The following is a 16,056-nucleotide window of genomic DNA, read 5'->3' as shown; positions in this document are numbered from 1 at the left end:
GCATTCAGATGATTACAGTGTTTCATAGCAAACACCCCCCCGACACACATACACACACACACACACACACACACACAAAGAAACACACACAAAAACACACACACATAGCAATTTAGGATGTTAGATGTTCATTTGACCCAGTGCGCGGTCTATCGGCCGTCTCTCTTTAGCAGACTACTTGGTATAAGATCCACCTCAGGGGTTTTATGTTTCATCTATTAGCATATAAAGAGCAAACATTTCACTCCACCCCGTTGTAGCAGGAGGCTTCTCACGCTGGAGGAGCAAAGTTAATGCCTTGTGGGAAAACTTCAAAACTGTTTGGGATCTGCCTAAAGTCAAAAGGAGCATTTGTGTGTGTGTGTGTGTGTGTGTGTGGGGGGGGGGGGGGGGGGGGGGCCTGTTTGCTATCAAATACTGTAATCACCTGAATGCAAATGTGTCAATACATAGACAAACACACATTCAGGCAAAGTTTGTCAGCAATGTGGTACCAGACACACACGCCCCAGGCCAAATGTAAAACAGGTTTGGTAGCATAGAAGAGTCCAACTGCACATCACTCTTCACATCTGCTAGAAATAACACTCTGACACAGGCATCTCGGTTGTGTGACTGATATTTGATGACCTGAAAACTCTCGCCGTGTTTGACCAGAGGTTCTGCAGTACCTCTCTGCTCCAGACTTCAGATCCAGCTCACATTTAAGTGGATCCTCGCCCATCGCTCCATGTTGAGTTTGGCTCTCATTGGCAGAGGTATGCCGAGTGGCACCTGGTAATCAGTCAGTCTCGATACCCATTTCCTTTTTTTTCGTTTGTTTTGAAGCATCGTCGTGATGATGTACTAGCTGACTAGCAACAGTATGTGGTCACACAGTAAGGATAATTGTCCTAAGCTAATTATTATGTTACAAAAAAATGTTTCCTTGCACAGAATATTCTTATATGTGAGATTCTCATCTTTCCTCTTTCCTCTTCTCATCAACTCAAACCAACAGCTAAACCCTCCGTACCCCCCCCACACACACACACACGCACACAGACACACACACACTGTCACAATCATTTAGATTTTACTATATCGCACGGAGGGATTAATCTGAATCAGAACAAGCAAATGAGACATCACACACGTTTCAGAAGACTGTCCATTAGCCCACTGGACTCCATGTCAGTGCGTAACAACATGAGCGTCTGGTTTCTGCAACATGTCCTGTTATGATAATGAATTCAATTTAGCAGCGAGTCCCATCCGTTGTACAGATATTTGCTTCTATTGAACTGGAAGAGACTTTTTCATTCTCTTTAGCGAGCCGATCTTGAACATTCGAGATGTAGTAGAACTACGCGTTTGTTGATGTATTTAATACATTTTGGATGCAAAACCAAGCCAAACTGCAGCGTGGCATTTTATGCAAACAGTAAACATTTCAATCTATGGATGATGAGTTCTTTTTCTACTCTATGAGGCGTGCATGAGGTAAACAAGCTAGCTTTACCAACCTGAAGTACTCTTGATTTGTCAAGTTAAGAGGGTAACTGCAAAATCTCAATAAGATCAAAACTCCTCGAGAGTTGTCACAATTATTTATTTGTAATCTCACCAAAAAAAATGTCAGCGCATTCGCTGCTATAGAATACCATTTTAAGTTCATTTATTCAGCAAAGAATGGCGATCCTGTTATTAAATTGCTTCGTTTTATCTCTTGAAGAATAACAAAAAGGCAGTTGAAATTACCAGCAAATTACAGTTAAAGTAGATCAGTTTGCAGAGGCAGGGAGAGTAACGTATCGTTAAAATCATCCGTGACAACGTCCTCATCCATCACAGCTTTTCATTATCTGGATTTCTCATCCCAGAATTTCTTTGCATAGGAAAGTTGATCGATTTTAGTGAATAAGAATATTTTGTCAAGGTTTTGTTGGTTGTTGTTGCACCTACCAACAACCAAAGAGCAATAAAGTGCAGAAACAATAGGGTTTTATTTATCTGGGGTGAATTTACTAGAAACTATAGCTAATTTGGAGAAAATTCTACAGACTGAGATGTTTTCTGCAAATGCACACACACACACACATACAGTACACACACACACACACACACGTGCACATACACGTACATTGATGGTGTGGGGCCTGAAAGGCTTTTCACTAAACCCACTGTCAGCAACGCATTCAGTCAAGAAGAGGCAGCCAGAGGATTTTGGATAATGAGGTCTGTGTCAGTGTCAGCCAGTCACTCCCCTGTGCCAATCACTCCGCTGTGATTTTTCTTGTCTGGAGACATGTTTGAAAAGAGAAAAAGGGGGTGAGAGAGAGAGTAAATGGGTCGGGAGTATTGCCTTCACGCTCTCTGGGTATTGCACTGACCGATTCTCAAGGTTTCCCCTTTTGAAAATTATTCTGGGTGACCGCCTGGACTCAGAATAAATGATGGGCTCAAATGAAATAATATATAAATTAACACCTGTCCAGCTCCAGGGTTCTCTACAATAAGCGTTTTTATTCAGACACATTTTGCAATATGCATACTGCACTTCCCTGCATGACTGTTAATTTACCCCTTTAATAGTACCCCACCCACCCACACACACACACACACACACACACACACACACACACACACACACTCACATTAACACAGGTAACAGTCGTGTGGAATCTGTGGCAGCTCAATTATTATTTGCATGCTCCCGGTCAAAGCTTGTACTTCTCCCTTTTCATCCTGCAACACACCTACAGGGTTGGCAAACACTCACCAAACAGAAGGAAAAACACACCTCCCATATATATTAACTACTAATTATAAGGTAAAATTACCCACTTTAACTCTGTAACAATTTTTTCTTTTCAGCCTGCTTGTTTTTTTCTCCTTTTTGTAGCAAATCTAAAATCAGAAAACAACACATGCGCATGGTTCAGACATGCTAAAGCTGCAGTGGCAAAATACATTTCATCCGTTCCTTTCGGACACATAGCAGACAAGAAGAAACATTAGCATTCTGCGTTGTGTTTCCGTCCGTCTGCTGTTTGATGCTGGATAAGTAGAGTACAGCCTGTTTATTAGAACTCGATCAAGTCATCACACTCGCTAGACTTGTTGAATTAATAATATATCAAATACATAGAATGCACACACTGTCCTCCCAGAGTGTGTGTAGGTGTAGGTGTTAGGGGTTTATGTGCACTGTCAAGCCCTGAATGCAGATTTATGATGGACCATATGGAGACGGCGGCTGCATTGTTTGTAGGTGACCAGAGCTTAGAGGGCAGCGAGAGGTGAGATTCACTGGACCTTGCAGTCACATCACAAACTCTCATCCAGTTATTGTTTCTGACGCATATTAAGCTGCTCAGCAGATGGACGATAATGTGGGCCATGATTACCATCAGTAGCGGGGGCTTGTAACTCATACTTAGCCAACAAAGCGCATCTGGGTGACATTACAGGACAAAGGACAGCTCTGACTTTTTATTTGGGTGTGTGTGAGAGAAGATGAAGTGTTCTAGTAGCGCTCATACTGAGGCCCTCTTGTTAATTCAAAGCGCATTAGCAAAGCTCAACTATTGAGAATGTTTACTTGTGAAAATGACATTTGCAACTTGATTTTATTCAGCCGGTTACTGGCGATTGGGATGACCTTTTGCTCGTTTCCCTGACAGGAGCCTATAAACCTCACAGACTCACCAGCTTTAAAGGGATTCGATAATTGCACAAGGTTCTATTGATGAAGTTGTTGTGTGCACCATCTGAGAAATGAATTAGGCAAGCAGCAAATCAAACCACAGCACTACCTATGTAATCCTGAATATGAAATCAAAGCTGATGTCCATCAATGCGGCGCCACTGTCGATATGCGCTCCCCACATAAGCATCGGCTTCCTGATAAATATGCGAGTTTGCCTCATCCATAATCCAATATCTAAATTGTCATTTCAAATCTGAGATAAACAAGATATAAGACAATCAACAGATAAACGAGGCATACATGCGCCGTGGCATTGCATTGCTGAGAAAACAAACTTAAATTCCCTGAGCCATAGAAATTGATCCAGATATGCATATGAGCGCTTGTAATCTTCTCATTAGTTTCATATGTTGCTGCATATCCTGAATAATTATGATTAATTTCCTCTATCAGTCAAATTTGAGATGAGATTCCCTTTAAATTCTATTCATACTTATATGAGCAAACATGCCCTGTAATACGGTGCATACGGAAGAAATACGTCAAATCTCATTTGTATTCGCTGCAATAAATTTCCAGGACAAATGAACTCAGTCAAACAAAGAAGGTAGGTTAATTTGTAGAATATCATATGTTTTACTTTAAGGAACGGGAATTATTTTGGCGATCATTTCGCATCAGTATGGTCAACGCTTGAAGACTCGATGACACACCGTTGCGGCCAAGCTGGGGTTATCACAACATCACAAATGACCCAGATTTTTGTAGATAATGATTAGACTATGGCGGATGCGAGATGGCGCCGACTTCCCTGTTAATCGATCCTTATAACCACGTTTATTTAAACACTGGTGGGATTTTATAAACCTCACTTGATGAGATCCTCCTCGATGATACATACCCTTTACTCTCTGATGCATTAATTCTGATTCTGGTTGCCCCTCTGAATTTAATTGCTCATGAAATTAATCTACAATAAAATGTAGTTAGAAAGATTTTTAAAATGCTATACTCAGAATACTTTATATTTGATCTGGACGGCTCTTACTATCTCAAGGCCCTCATATGCTCCCTGTTTTTACTGAGATATGCCGACCGCAGTTGCAAAAGTTGTATTCGAATCATTCGGATTCACCTGCTCACCTGAGGCAACCAGATGGAACGCACAGAGATGGTCGGAGCTTCTCAACAGAAATGGAGATGTTTATTTTTTTTGAATGTGGATTGTTGGTATCTTGTCTCCTTACGTGTGTCTATAACATGGCATGGTGCTGTATGTACAAACCGATTCCACATGGCTGCAGAAGCACATTACGGGAACTCCTGCATATATGCATTCGTGAGAGGGTCAAGAGAAAAATGACCTGTCCAGGTGTATTATGGCATATCCATCTGGACGGGGAGGCAGGTTACGCAGATATGTATATATAAAAAACAGGTTTATCCAACATTTATGACCATATGCAGTCCACACACATGTATCATATTGGGCTGGATCATGCAGCTGAAGTCTGTTATTTACAGTCCGCCCACATGAGACATATCACTTTTAGGATCCTTGTTGTAAACCAATGACAGTTCACACTTCATCAAAATATGCAGCTTGTGAGGGTTTTTTTTTTTTGTTTTGTTGGGTTTTTTTTTTGCGGTTCACTTGGCGGTCAGCACCATCTGAGGCACACGCAGAGCTGTAGCATTTCCTGTCGTGTCATTGGAAATCACAAATGCTTTCTTTTAATCATATAGATTTCACATGACTCAAATCAGATATCAAAACTCAGCAGGCTCGCAGAAAGCGTGCTTGTGGAAGCAAATAGGAATTAAAACCAAAAAAAAGTACATTTCACCAGATAGCTCATGCCACAATGCCCTCTTCCTCTGATCTCAGTACCCTGCCCCAAGGGTGCAATAACAGTTTATTATACTTATCTTTGCTTTATGACCCCTCCCCTACCCCCACCACACTTCCTTCAACTGTTATTGAAAACACCCAGGTCTACCATATATCATTCCTGAGCAGCACATTGGCACAATAGCTACCTAGCTAATCACTCCTAGCACATATTGTTCAGGTCACATTGGAATAGTTTTACTTATCTATGATCTATTTTGATATGGGTGCGTTAAAGTGCAGTCCCATTTGTCTTGATAGCATATGTTACCTTATGGCCGGATGTCTTTTTTTCCCCGTATGTATGAGCAGTGGATAGGAAATGGGAATTTTGCTACATGGCAGAGTGCGATGACAAGAGGGAAATGAATCCGGCCTTGTTTATGGCGTGCCGAAATCATAGAGGACAAACCGGGATCGGAGGAATAAAAAGGACAGCGTAGTGTAAAACAGAGTGTGAAGGGAATCTTGGATTAAAATGCAAAGCGTCTCTAAAGATCTGGGGGGAGAAGGTGTTCAGAGAGAGAGGTAACAGCTCATGGGTGACGGTATGACAACACTCAGGGAAGGACCGGTCACGTCTCCGTCACACTGATGGCTTCCCTGTTATCAAGCGTGAAGAAGATGCAGGTGGGAAAAAGTACACATTGGCAATACAAATTAAACTTCATTTGAATGCTTCGAAGGGAACGACTTTCAGTGTCTATACATCTGTATGTTGGCCACAATTCAGCTTGTCTAAAGAAGATGAGTTCAGGGAACACGTGGAAATGAAAACAACCTTGAATTAATATGAATGAATAATGGGAGGGAGGGCTGTAATTCTAAACCGATCAATCAATTCAGTAGTGGAGATGAATCAGATCTGACCTACCACAACAAAATTTGGCATTACATGTAGAAATTGTGTTCTCTCTCAGATGAGGGAAGAAGAAAAGAAAAAGATAAGACATGAAAATCTGACCCTATTCACATTGTAATCTGCACACAAAAATGAAAAAGAGATGTCAAGTCAGGGAAAGACAAAATCACATGTCTTTTGAAATGATTCAGAAACCAAAACTGTTCGGGATACTGCCTCGATTGTGTGAGTATGTCCTGCTCACGCATCTATAAGGTGAAACACTGCTTTCAGGAAACATATATACATAAACTTCAATATATAATCCTTCCCTTTTGCATCTCTCTTCCCATGTTTTTGTCTGAATCGCTCCCTTTTCCCTTAACCCTGCCATGGAGGCATTTGCATGTGTGGGAAGCGCGGCATTTTGTGTTTTTTCTAAAGAACAAGGTCTCAGCCATGTGTGGTCTCTACAAAGTCTACAAAGCATTAACTAACGGGCTTGTACAACTGTTCCTGAAGCTTCTCCATCACTGAAAAGACGAGTGGCAGGCAAAAACATTCAGTCTGTGTGATGTGACTCTAATGCTGTATTTCCATAATTTGTGTTTTTTTTAACTTTTTTCCCACCATTTGAGGTTTGACTCATTGAATTATATCATTCTGTCGCATCCCCTTTGTCTGCAAATTGTTCAATTGCACCCAACTGGAAAATTAAGGCCACCAGCTGTTTATCTTGACACATTTATATGTATGTATGTATGTATTTATTTATTTATTTATTTGGATGATTGCCTTGAAATGGGATTTATATTTTCACTACATTTAGATGAGACCCGACTACAGTTTGGGGTATTTACATGTGTATTCCCATCCTATGTGCATATATTTTAAACGTGTCCTTGCTGCACCTCACTGTCCAGGAACTGATTTTGGATTTATTATGGTTGGTCTTCAAAAATTGCGAGAGAATTGCATCAAGAGATTAAGCTGCGCTGTTGTTGATCAGTTTTCATGTAACTGCACAGAGTGAAACTTTTGTCGATAGTTTTAAGCAGGCAGTGCCATTTTCCTTGTGATGGTCCTCTGCACCAGACCTAGCTTCATCTAATCTCGCTGTACATGAACACCTTCTTACCTCCCTCTGTTCCTGTCTCTTATTTTTTCCAGTATGTGCTGGCACCGAGAACAAGCTGAGCACGCTGTCAGACCTGGAGCAGCAGTACCGCACCCTGAGGAAGTACTACGAGAATTGTGAAGTTGTAATGGGCAACCTTGAAATCACAAGCATTGACCGCAGTCGGGATCTCACATTCCTCAGAGTAAGAACATTACCCAATGAAACTGATTGTAAAATGCATTTATGCCAAATTTTCTGCTCTATCTAATTATTAAGTGTCCTTGATTTATATGAAATTGACTTTATATGCCAGTTGAACTGCAATGACAAGGTAGATGAGAGTTCTTCAGTGTTCATTTAGAATCATACCCAATGTTCGTTTCAGTCATTTTAGCAGTATCACTAGTTTTCAACATGAGAATGCCCCCCCCCGCCACACACCAAACCACCAAAAACTAAATCTATAACTAGCAGAAATGTTCAGAAACTGAACTTTGTCATCATTTCTGTATCCTCTTCAGATCTTGTGGCGCAAAATGCTCCTATATCCCTAAATTCTTTTCTACCAATCAGCACGCAGATCAGTGTCTCCATGGTTAATGATATACGGAGAGACAACGTGTTGCAATCAGGGGTAATCAGACGTCCTCTTTTCTCTAGGGACTGATTGTTCACACCATTGGGGTCTGAGTTATTGAATAAAATCCAATTTTAACTTGATCTGACAAATATGGTTTTTGATTAAACACGATTCAGAGATGGATGAAGGACAAGTGAAGTGGCATTGATTGAAAATTCTTACTTTTCCAAAAAAAAAAAATTAAAGACATTTTGAGGGACTTTTGGCTGGAACAGTAAAAGGCTAGCACACCAAGCTACTGAGTGATCAAGTTCCCCTCATTGTACGGTGCCGTGCCATTTATTCTTAAGTGAGTTCTCAAAAAGAGCGTTTATAATGGTTTCACTCAGAAGGGGTGTGTCAGTTGTTTTGTGGTTATTAAGACGGTTCTGATCTGCAGTCTGGAGTCCAACAAAATGTCACAATCCTGAAGATTTTCTGCTTTGAACAACCCCCAAAAAAATGATCAGGTCTCCTGCAGACTCCGCCGATGTGGTTTCAAACCCGAATGCTCCATATCAACCACTTAGTCCAGATTTTTATAGAAATTCCCTGATTTTGCTGCAGCCATGCCGAGCAGTCTGTCACTCAGACTCAGCTCAGGGGCTCCTGTCCTCTCGGTGGGCCCAGCAGTATTGCCTGGTGCTCCAGCAGTGTGTTTACCCTGGTCTGTGAGCTCCAGCTCCAGCTTCTGCAGCGGCGGTCAGCTCCTGCTACCCAGCTGCAGCTTCTCTCCGCCTGCTGGCAAGAGTTGATGCATCGCAGGGGGCCGGCGCTGCAGAGAGGCGAAGCTCTCTTCCTGGCTGGTGCATGAACTGTTGGTCCCGGCAGCAGCAGCCTCCACCTCCTGCCAGAGCTCTGACTCTGAGCTGAAAGGGCTGTCTAGGGTTGTGTGTGGTGGGCTGGTTGCTTGGTATGTGGCAAGCTATGCTGTGTTTTATTCTGATTGCCATTCAATCAAATAGTCCTGTAAATAAAGTGATGATAAAATGAATTACTGCCATTATGGGCCTACTTGTTATGTGTTGTGCAGCTTTTATTCTTATGATAACCAGAGGCTTTAACAACAAGTACTGGTGCCACTACAGAAACGTGCAGAAGAGTGTGTGTTCAATAGCCACAAATTCAGCTGACGACTGTTGAGTCGCTGGCCAAATTGTCACACTGTCAACATTCAGCCATATTTTGATCTAGGAGCCTTGTGAAGCGTGCGAAGGCTGAGGGAGCTGAGGTGACAACTACTACCACTTTGAGTTGATGGACACATGCATACACTAACCAACAGTGTCAAGCGATGTCAGACCCCCCTCGACCCTCAGGGACAACACGGTAGTACGGAGGCAGGAGAAGTGAATGTTGTGAAATTTGCTGGATAAATTATTCTTCTATATATTTTTTGTGAAATCAGCTGCAACTGTTGACCCCTGTTGGCCCTGCACTTTTCAAAAACATTAGCCTAGATCATGTTGCCAGCACTTTGCACCGCTAACACTGTCCAACTCCAATTGATCCCAGCCTATCTTGGGGGCCTCTGAGTTCCCCCGGTGCTGCACTAAACTGCTGACTGCATTAATGGGAATGTATTGAGCTGCCGAGGCACTCCCCCAACAAGACAAGCTGTGTCTTCATTTATTTATTTATTTATTTATTTGCACCTCAGAGGTGTGATTTCAAGTTAAAATGGCAAAATGATTTGTTTACACCAGGTTAAAGTAATGGAGTGTCTCTTGTGTGTTTAAATTCTACATATATATATATATGTGTGTGTGTGTGTGTGTGTGTGTGTGTGTGTGTTTGTATAAAATCTTAAGTTTGATCAAAACACACACAAAAAAAAGGATTGTTTTGCTGCTGGAGTCATGAAGTATGACAATAGCCACCCGTAACGCAAAGCAAAACCAAGATGATATTAAAGAGAGTGCAATGGATGGTAAAGTGCTACCATTAGACCCATGCAGAGGTAATAGGCCCCACTGACTGACTGTAGATGAAAAAAAATGGCGGGGGGTAGAGATGGGACTTCAGAAACCAAGTGCGGTTGTTGTTTAGTAGACAAACTGATTTCTTAGCCTGAAAACTCACTTCTTTACCACAGGTTCATCTTATCTGTATAAGCTAACATTACATCAAGGAACAGACTGAAGTTAAAGGTGACTGCAATCCCCCTGTATAGCTTTGCTACGACCCACCACTCATTTTCAAAACGGCTCCCTGTGGCACTAACTTGCCAAGTCCCTCCACCTTTTTTTTGCAGATTGCAATTAACATGGGTTAATTGAAGATGCTAATTAAGAACACAGGGTGCCAAACAGCAAGGGAGCAAGAGGGCAGGGTGCAGTGTTTATCTTTAGAAGGTACTATTATTATTATTAAACAGTAATAACATTATTCCCCGGGGAGGGAAAAACTTCACCTTGAGGTAGAGAAGCAGAGAAGAGAAAAACTATTGTGCAGCAGCTTACCATACTATCTGTCTCTTGGGGGTGATTGAAACCGATGCCTGTGCTGCTTCTTTTCAAGATATCCGAGAGATTGATGGCTGCTTCCCTGTGCCCCTCAAACAGCTTTCACAGTAAATAGAGTCCATCTTCCAAACTACCTTCACAACAGATGAATCAACGCTCGCGCGGTGATTAATAACTACATTTCAGCACTCAGGCTTTGTCCTCGCTCTCACATATTCCCATTCAAACCAACAACCCTGTACATACCAAGCCTTCATATAGCCAATGTTTAAAACACTCTTCATCAATAATCTACTTCCTTTGATGTTTTCTGCTACATTTTCAGTAGTGATGGCAATTCTCTCTCCTTTCAGTGAGCCAAATGGTTTGGCTCAGTTATGAGAGCCAACACTTTCGGCTCTTAATCCATACTCCAGTTCTGGCCTTTATAATCCAGCCAAATGTAGCAATGTGTTTGACCCGCGATGAATGCGTCACCTATACTATTCAAATAATGATTCTACAGCTCATTTCCTGAATACCTCAACTTCATATTATTTCTGATTTAACCCATTAAATGCCCACACCCTTGGATGTGATATACTGATTTTAAAAAGTTGTTTGTTTATTAGAAAAGTATGATATACATTTACGCATATCCCTTTTTAGTCTGCTTCCAATAAAGAGACACAAATATTTACTAGATGAAAGGAAAGGTTTTCACCAAGCCCTCAGTGTTTCGGAGGATACCACACATTATTAGAGGCATTGTGATGTCTGAATGGGATATATACCTCTGATAATGTAAAAACATCTAACTATATTGAACAATCCAAATTAAACCATTTCAAAGAAATAAAAAAAATCCATTACAATGTTCACAAAAGCCCCACAAAACAACAGTTTGAGTTCCAAGAAGATTTGCAATATTTTCGTCAAAACACAGAAACCTTCGATTGAAGTGTCGCTACTACTGGTTCGTGACGGACACATCACTAATTATAAGCAGAACATTTGCATACTGATTGCATGGGCATTAAGAAATTCTCATGTGTCATTTTCATTTTAATTCAGCACATTTTCCTATTTTATGGTTTGGACACCACAGAAAGTAAACTCACACTGGGGTGTCTCTATTTTCCCTCATGTCACTTTCCCGCATGCACTCCAAAACAAATCTGTGATTATGAAATATTAATTTTTTCCCTCTTCTCCCCTCTCCTTGTCTCTGGAGGGAGTCACAGCCACACAGTCGGATTAGATTGTTTGTCTACTCAATGAAACCATTAGCAAACATGCTAATTTTGTCTGACTACTAATGCAATGATCCACTTTCACCAATTCACTGATTTCCAACCTCTATAGCTGTAGTTATAAATAAATGATGGAGTTGTCATGTAAATGCGGAAAAATGTAATATTTCCACCAGGCTTTGTTTTGTAAGTGTAAAGAAGTTGTAGCGAAATTGCTGCAGAAGCTAAGAATCAGGTCAACAGATACTATATCTCCATTGTTAGGTGCAGTAGTTATGATCAGAAAGTGTTTCCGCCCCATTCCTTTCCCTGCTTTCCCATTTATCTTCTTCTACTCAAGCTCATGCATGTGAATGAGGGAGAAAAAGATAGTACTAGTATCTTTAAATATAATGCCCTTCAAAATGAATTTTCTATGGTCTTAAAATGCACCTGAGAAATGAGTACATGAAAGGAAAATAAAACATTGCACTGCAGAGAAAATGATCATTATGCACAAAAAGTAAAGGCTGCATTATTTTTTTCCAACCTCATTGAATTTGAGCCAAAATGACTGAGCCAAGTTGATGCTGTAATGTTTGGTCGGATCTTTTAGACCATAATCATCCATGGGAACTCAGGCAAGCGGAGTCAGAGGGGTGCTACACACATTCCGGACTGACGCTAACGGCTACTGCGCTATTCATTGTTACATAAAACACATGGAGGCAGGTGGCACCCTGCCTTCTGCTTTATATGGACTTTAAGGTCCATTGTAGTAAAAGGGCCCTTTAGGTTCGCTAATGTAGCCCTCAATGACACTTCACTTAAGCTTTCACTTGACCTTTCACTTGTTCAAATCAGGAACAAGGTCTATCTGTCCATCAAAATACAGAGCGTGGTCTCTTTATTTAATGCTTCATGCTTGTAAGATCAAGGGTAAACACCACAAAGCTGTGCAACTTTTAAATCAAGTCCTCAGAGTTGCTGTGGCTTCAGACAAATCAACCGTCAGATGCAGCAGGACTCTGAATCTGATGGACTCTCAGTCCACAATATCATACGTTCATGGAAAGACATAATACTGTCATATACTGTAAAAAAGAGCTAAATGACCCTGGGCCTGTGCCCTCTACTTTGTAGTAACAGATCATACATGTTACATTTATTAAACGGTTGAAAAGCATACATTGTTTGACTTTAGCTGGAATTATTCCTGCCCCTTTTGCTTCTTACATCCAACTTGAATTGATTTCTAGTTTCCATGCAGCTCATGGTTCTGCTGCTGGGACATTGCTTGACACACACATCCAATTTAAGATCCGTTGTTAGCGCACGTTTCTTGGATTTCATGCCTTTTCTTATTTTCCTCGTCTTTCTTTGTGAAGGAACAGGTTAAAATGTGTAAGGTCCAACGCTGTTTTAAGTAAAACAGATGAAATGTAAAAGATACTGAAAACTTTCCAAATATTCCTTATAATTTAGACTTTCAGCCAACACAACCACACTGCACTTCTTAAAAAAAAAAAAATCTAATTTTAATTCATACATTTATGTGGATAAACTATCATGGATGTATTTTAAAGCATTTGAGAGCAATATCTATTCTTGCAGTCCCATCTCCATCTTCTGACATCTTTCTTTATACTTCCTGACGGGCATATTTGTCCCCCAGGCGCCGTTGGTGCCCTCCCTTGCTTCCTAATTTTTGATGCACTGTTAGATGAGTGCAGATTACGTTGGCCCCCTGCTACTCGGCAAACCCCCTTCAATATTAATGAAGACTGATGAAGTGCTAGGGAGCTCCTGTCTTTCAGCTCTGACCTAGATTGGATTGACAACTGCAATTAGCGTCCCCTCAAGTTCATTTCCATCACTTTAATTTGACACGAAGAAGGACAGTGTGGGGTGGTAAGTCAGACCATCGAGAGAAAGAAATCATGAGGACGAAGGTTATGCTGGGAAAATGGGGTGAAAGAGTTTGACCAGAAACTAGTTTAAAAGCTAGACAGGAGGGACGAATACAAAGGAAATTGAAGAGTCCCTCAAAATGTTTTCCTCACCGATAGCTGGTGTGGTTTTCTAAACTTCACTTTCTACTATTCTTAGTTGGGAGCTGTGCAGCCAGAGGGAAGTCTTGAGTCAAGCAAGCTGAGTTGTAAAGTAGCCGGATGCAAATTTTCAATATTCATTAGTTTGACACAAAAAAGTTACAAGAAACACTGATCGGGTCCAACTTACTGTCCCAGTCACGGGGGCACGCCGCCACTTCCTGCTCACGTTATTCACTGACTCCACAAACCCCTAAAACACACATTTCTCTTTCTCAGCAATTAAGGCCTGAGGACAACTAATGGAAACAATTATTGCAAGAACACAAACTGAACAGTCTTAAAACAAAACCATTGGCAGTCCCATCAATTTTAATGCTGGTAACCAAAAAAACAAAAAAAACAAAACCCACTGACCTCCACTATGAACCAAGCCGCTTTAAAACCTTCCATCTAAAAACAGATACCGAAACAGATCCTGTCATTGCTGAACTGACAGAGAACCAGATGAAAACTCCTAATGCCCATCATGTCAACACAAAGTGTAATAAATGTGTTATAAACAGGGCACACAAAGTATTGCAACATCTGTCTCCCCCAGCTAGTTTCCCCAACCTGAGAATTTGTGTGCCCACCACAAATCCTAATGGATCCTAATGGATTTTCAGTGGCATTTAGTCAGGTGGTGCCGTCACGTAATTTTAGCACACGATATATGACCCTACCTAAAAATTACATGCCACCCCCACACAATTCAGTGTGAACACTGCAACAATTTTGGCAGAAATACCATCCTCCATCCTGTCCAGAGCCAGTCAAGAAGGTTGATCTGCCTCTCTGCATCTGCGTGTGCTTTAGAGAACTGAGCTCCAGGGAGACTGGCTAGTTAGCTTAGCACAATGAATGGTAGTGAATGAGCAGTTTAGCAGCTGGTTTCTGTGTGGGTCTCAGCTCCCCATTGCCCACACGCACGCACGCACACACACACACACACACACACACACACACACACACACACACACACACACACCTGTTTCCTTGTTTGACTGAAAGGAACATTTTCTAGCTCCCCTCTGCACCGTTGGTCAGCCCATAACCTTTGATACACTTGTCTTTTGGAAGTGATGGGGCAATGAAAAGAGAATAATGGAAAGGAGGAGGTTAAATGCTTTTGTGTTTGGCAAAAGAAGAAACAACTTTCCTTTACAGCCTCTCTACCATCCTTCAAATTAGCCAATACACACTTTTCCTTTTTACTGACCTGTATGTGGAGGGCATTAAAAAAGAATCAGCAACATACACACATATCAAAGCTGGCAGCGGAGCTTACCTGTAATAATATTTTCTGTTAAGAAAAAAGAAGAAGGAAATCTGAACTGAATCACAGAAGTGAGAAATCTGCTGAACTAATGCCCTTAAGGCAGTGAAACTTTCAAGCTTATAACTGTATATATAGTTCTCTAGTACACACTGCATTCGCTAAAGAAAAATAAAGAGATGCTTGATCTTCCAGGTCTTTTAATCTCTACTTGTGGAAATGTAATTGATGATTTGTCATTTTTTTAGACTTGTGTGATTTCAGTGTATCAGAGGAATAACAAGGCACTGGGCGTGGCTGTTACCAGGGGAAATGATTGCATTCAATAGCTTCTCTGGAAATAACCAATGCAAAGTCACATGGTCTCTGTAGAATTCATCAATTAGCCAGTTTGGAGAGTTATGGAAACCTCTGTCCTCAAAACCTCTGATTTGGGTTTTAAGTATTTTCTCTTTTCTATCAAATTGTTGACGTCTCAAGTTAAAATGAAAAATAACACCGGATAGACAAGATTTAAATTGCAGAGATTACGAGCTGGACGGTCTTTAGATGGCAGTGAAAATGAACCGCTGAGTCAATGTGTCATCATAAAAACAGAGATATCTTTTATATTTGCTCAGTACTGGTGTCTCCTGGACTGACTATTCTGATGCATGTGCTCGTCCATGTACTTTCCTGAATTATCAAAGCTGAGAAAGCCCAAAGTGCTAACAGTAAGGAGAGGTTTCCTGCAGAGCAGAAGTAGATCAAGGTGAGAGACATGCACAGTACAGGTACATTGTTTCACTCCTGACATATGAATGCAGATAGCTATAAGTATTTCCTCATATGCAGATATAAAGAGATGTT

The 16,056-nt window shown here is 41.1% G+C and overlaps 1 protein-coding gene across 3 annotated transcripts in view; it reads left to right on the top strand.

Annotated features, from left to right (window-relative positions):
• erbb4b (erb-b2 receptor tyrosine kinase 4b) overlaps positions 1-16,056 on the top strand; it is a 275,547-nt gene that overhangs the window by 132,996 nt on the left and 126,495 nt on the right. For all 3 annotated transcript variants that reach the window (XM_086219925.1, XM_086219926.1, XM_086219924.1), the window contains exon 2: positions 7,594-7,745. In XM_086219925.1, the coding sequence (XP_086076051.1) occupies positions 7,594-7,745 (152 nt within the window). The remainder of the gene's footprint in view (positions 1-7,593; positions 7,746-16,056) is intronic.

This window comes from Aulostomus chinensis, chromosome 12 (genome assembly GCF_037954235.1).
Source record: "Aulostomus chinensis isolate RoL2024-O1b breed Wild chromosome 12, RoL_Achi_v1.0, whole genome shotgun sequence".
Lineage (NCBI taxonomy): Eukaryota > Metazoa > Chordata > Actinopteri > Syngnathiformes > Aulostomidae > Aulostomus > Aulostomus chinensis.
The sequence above is the reverse complement of the archived record's forward strand: the minus strand, read 5'-3'. Positions and strand labels throughout refer to the sequence as shown.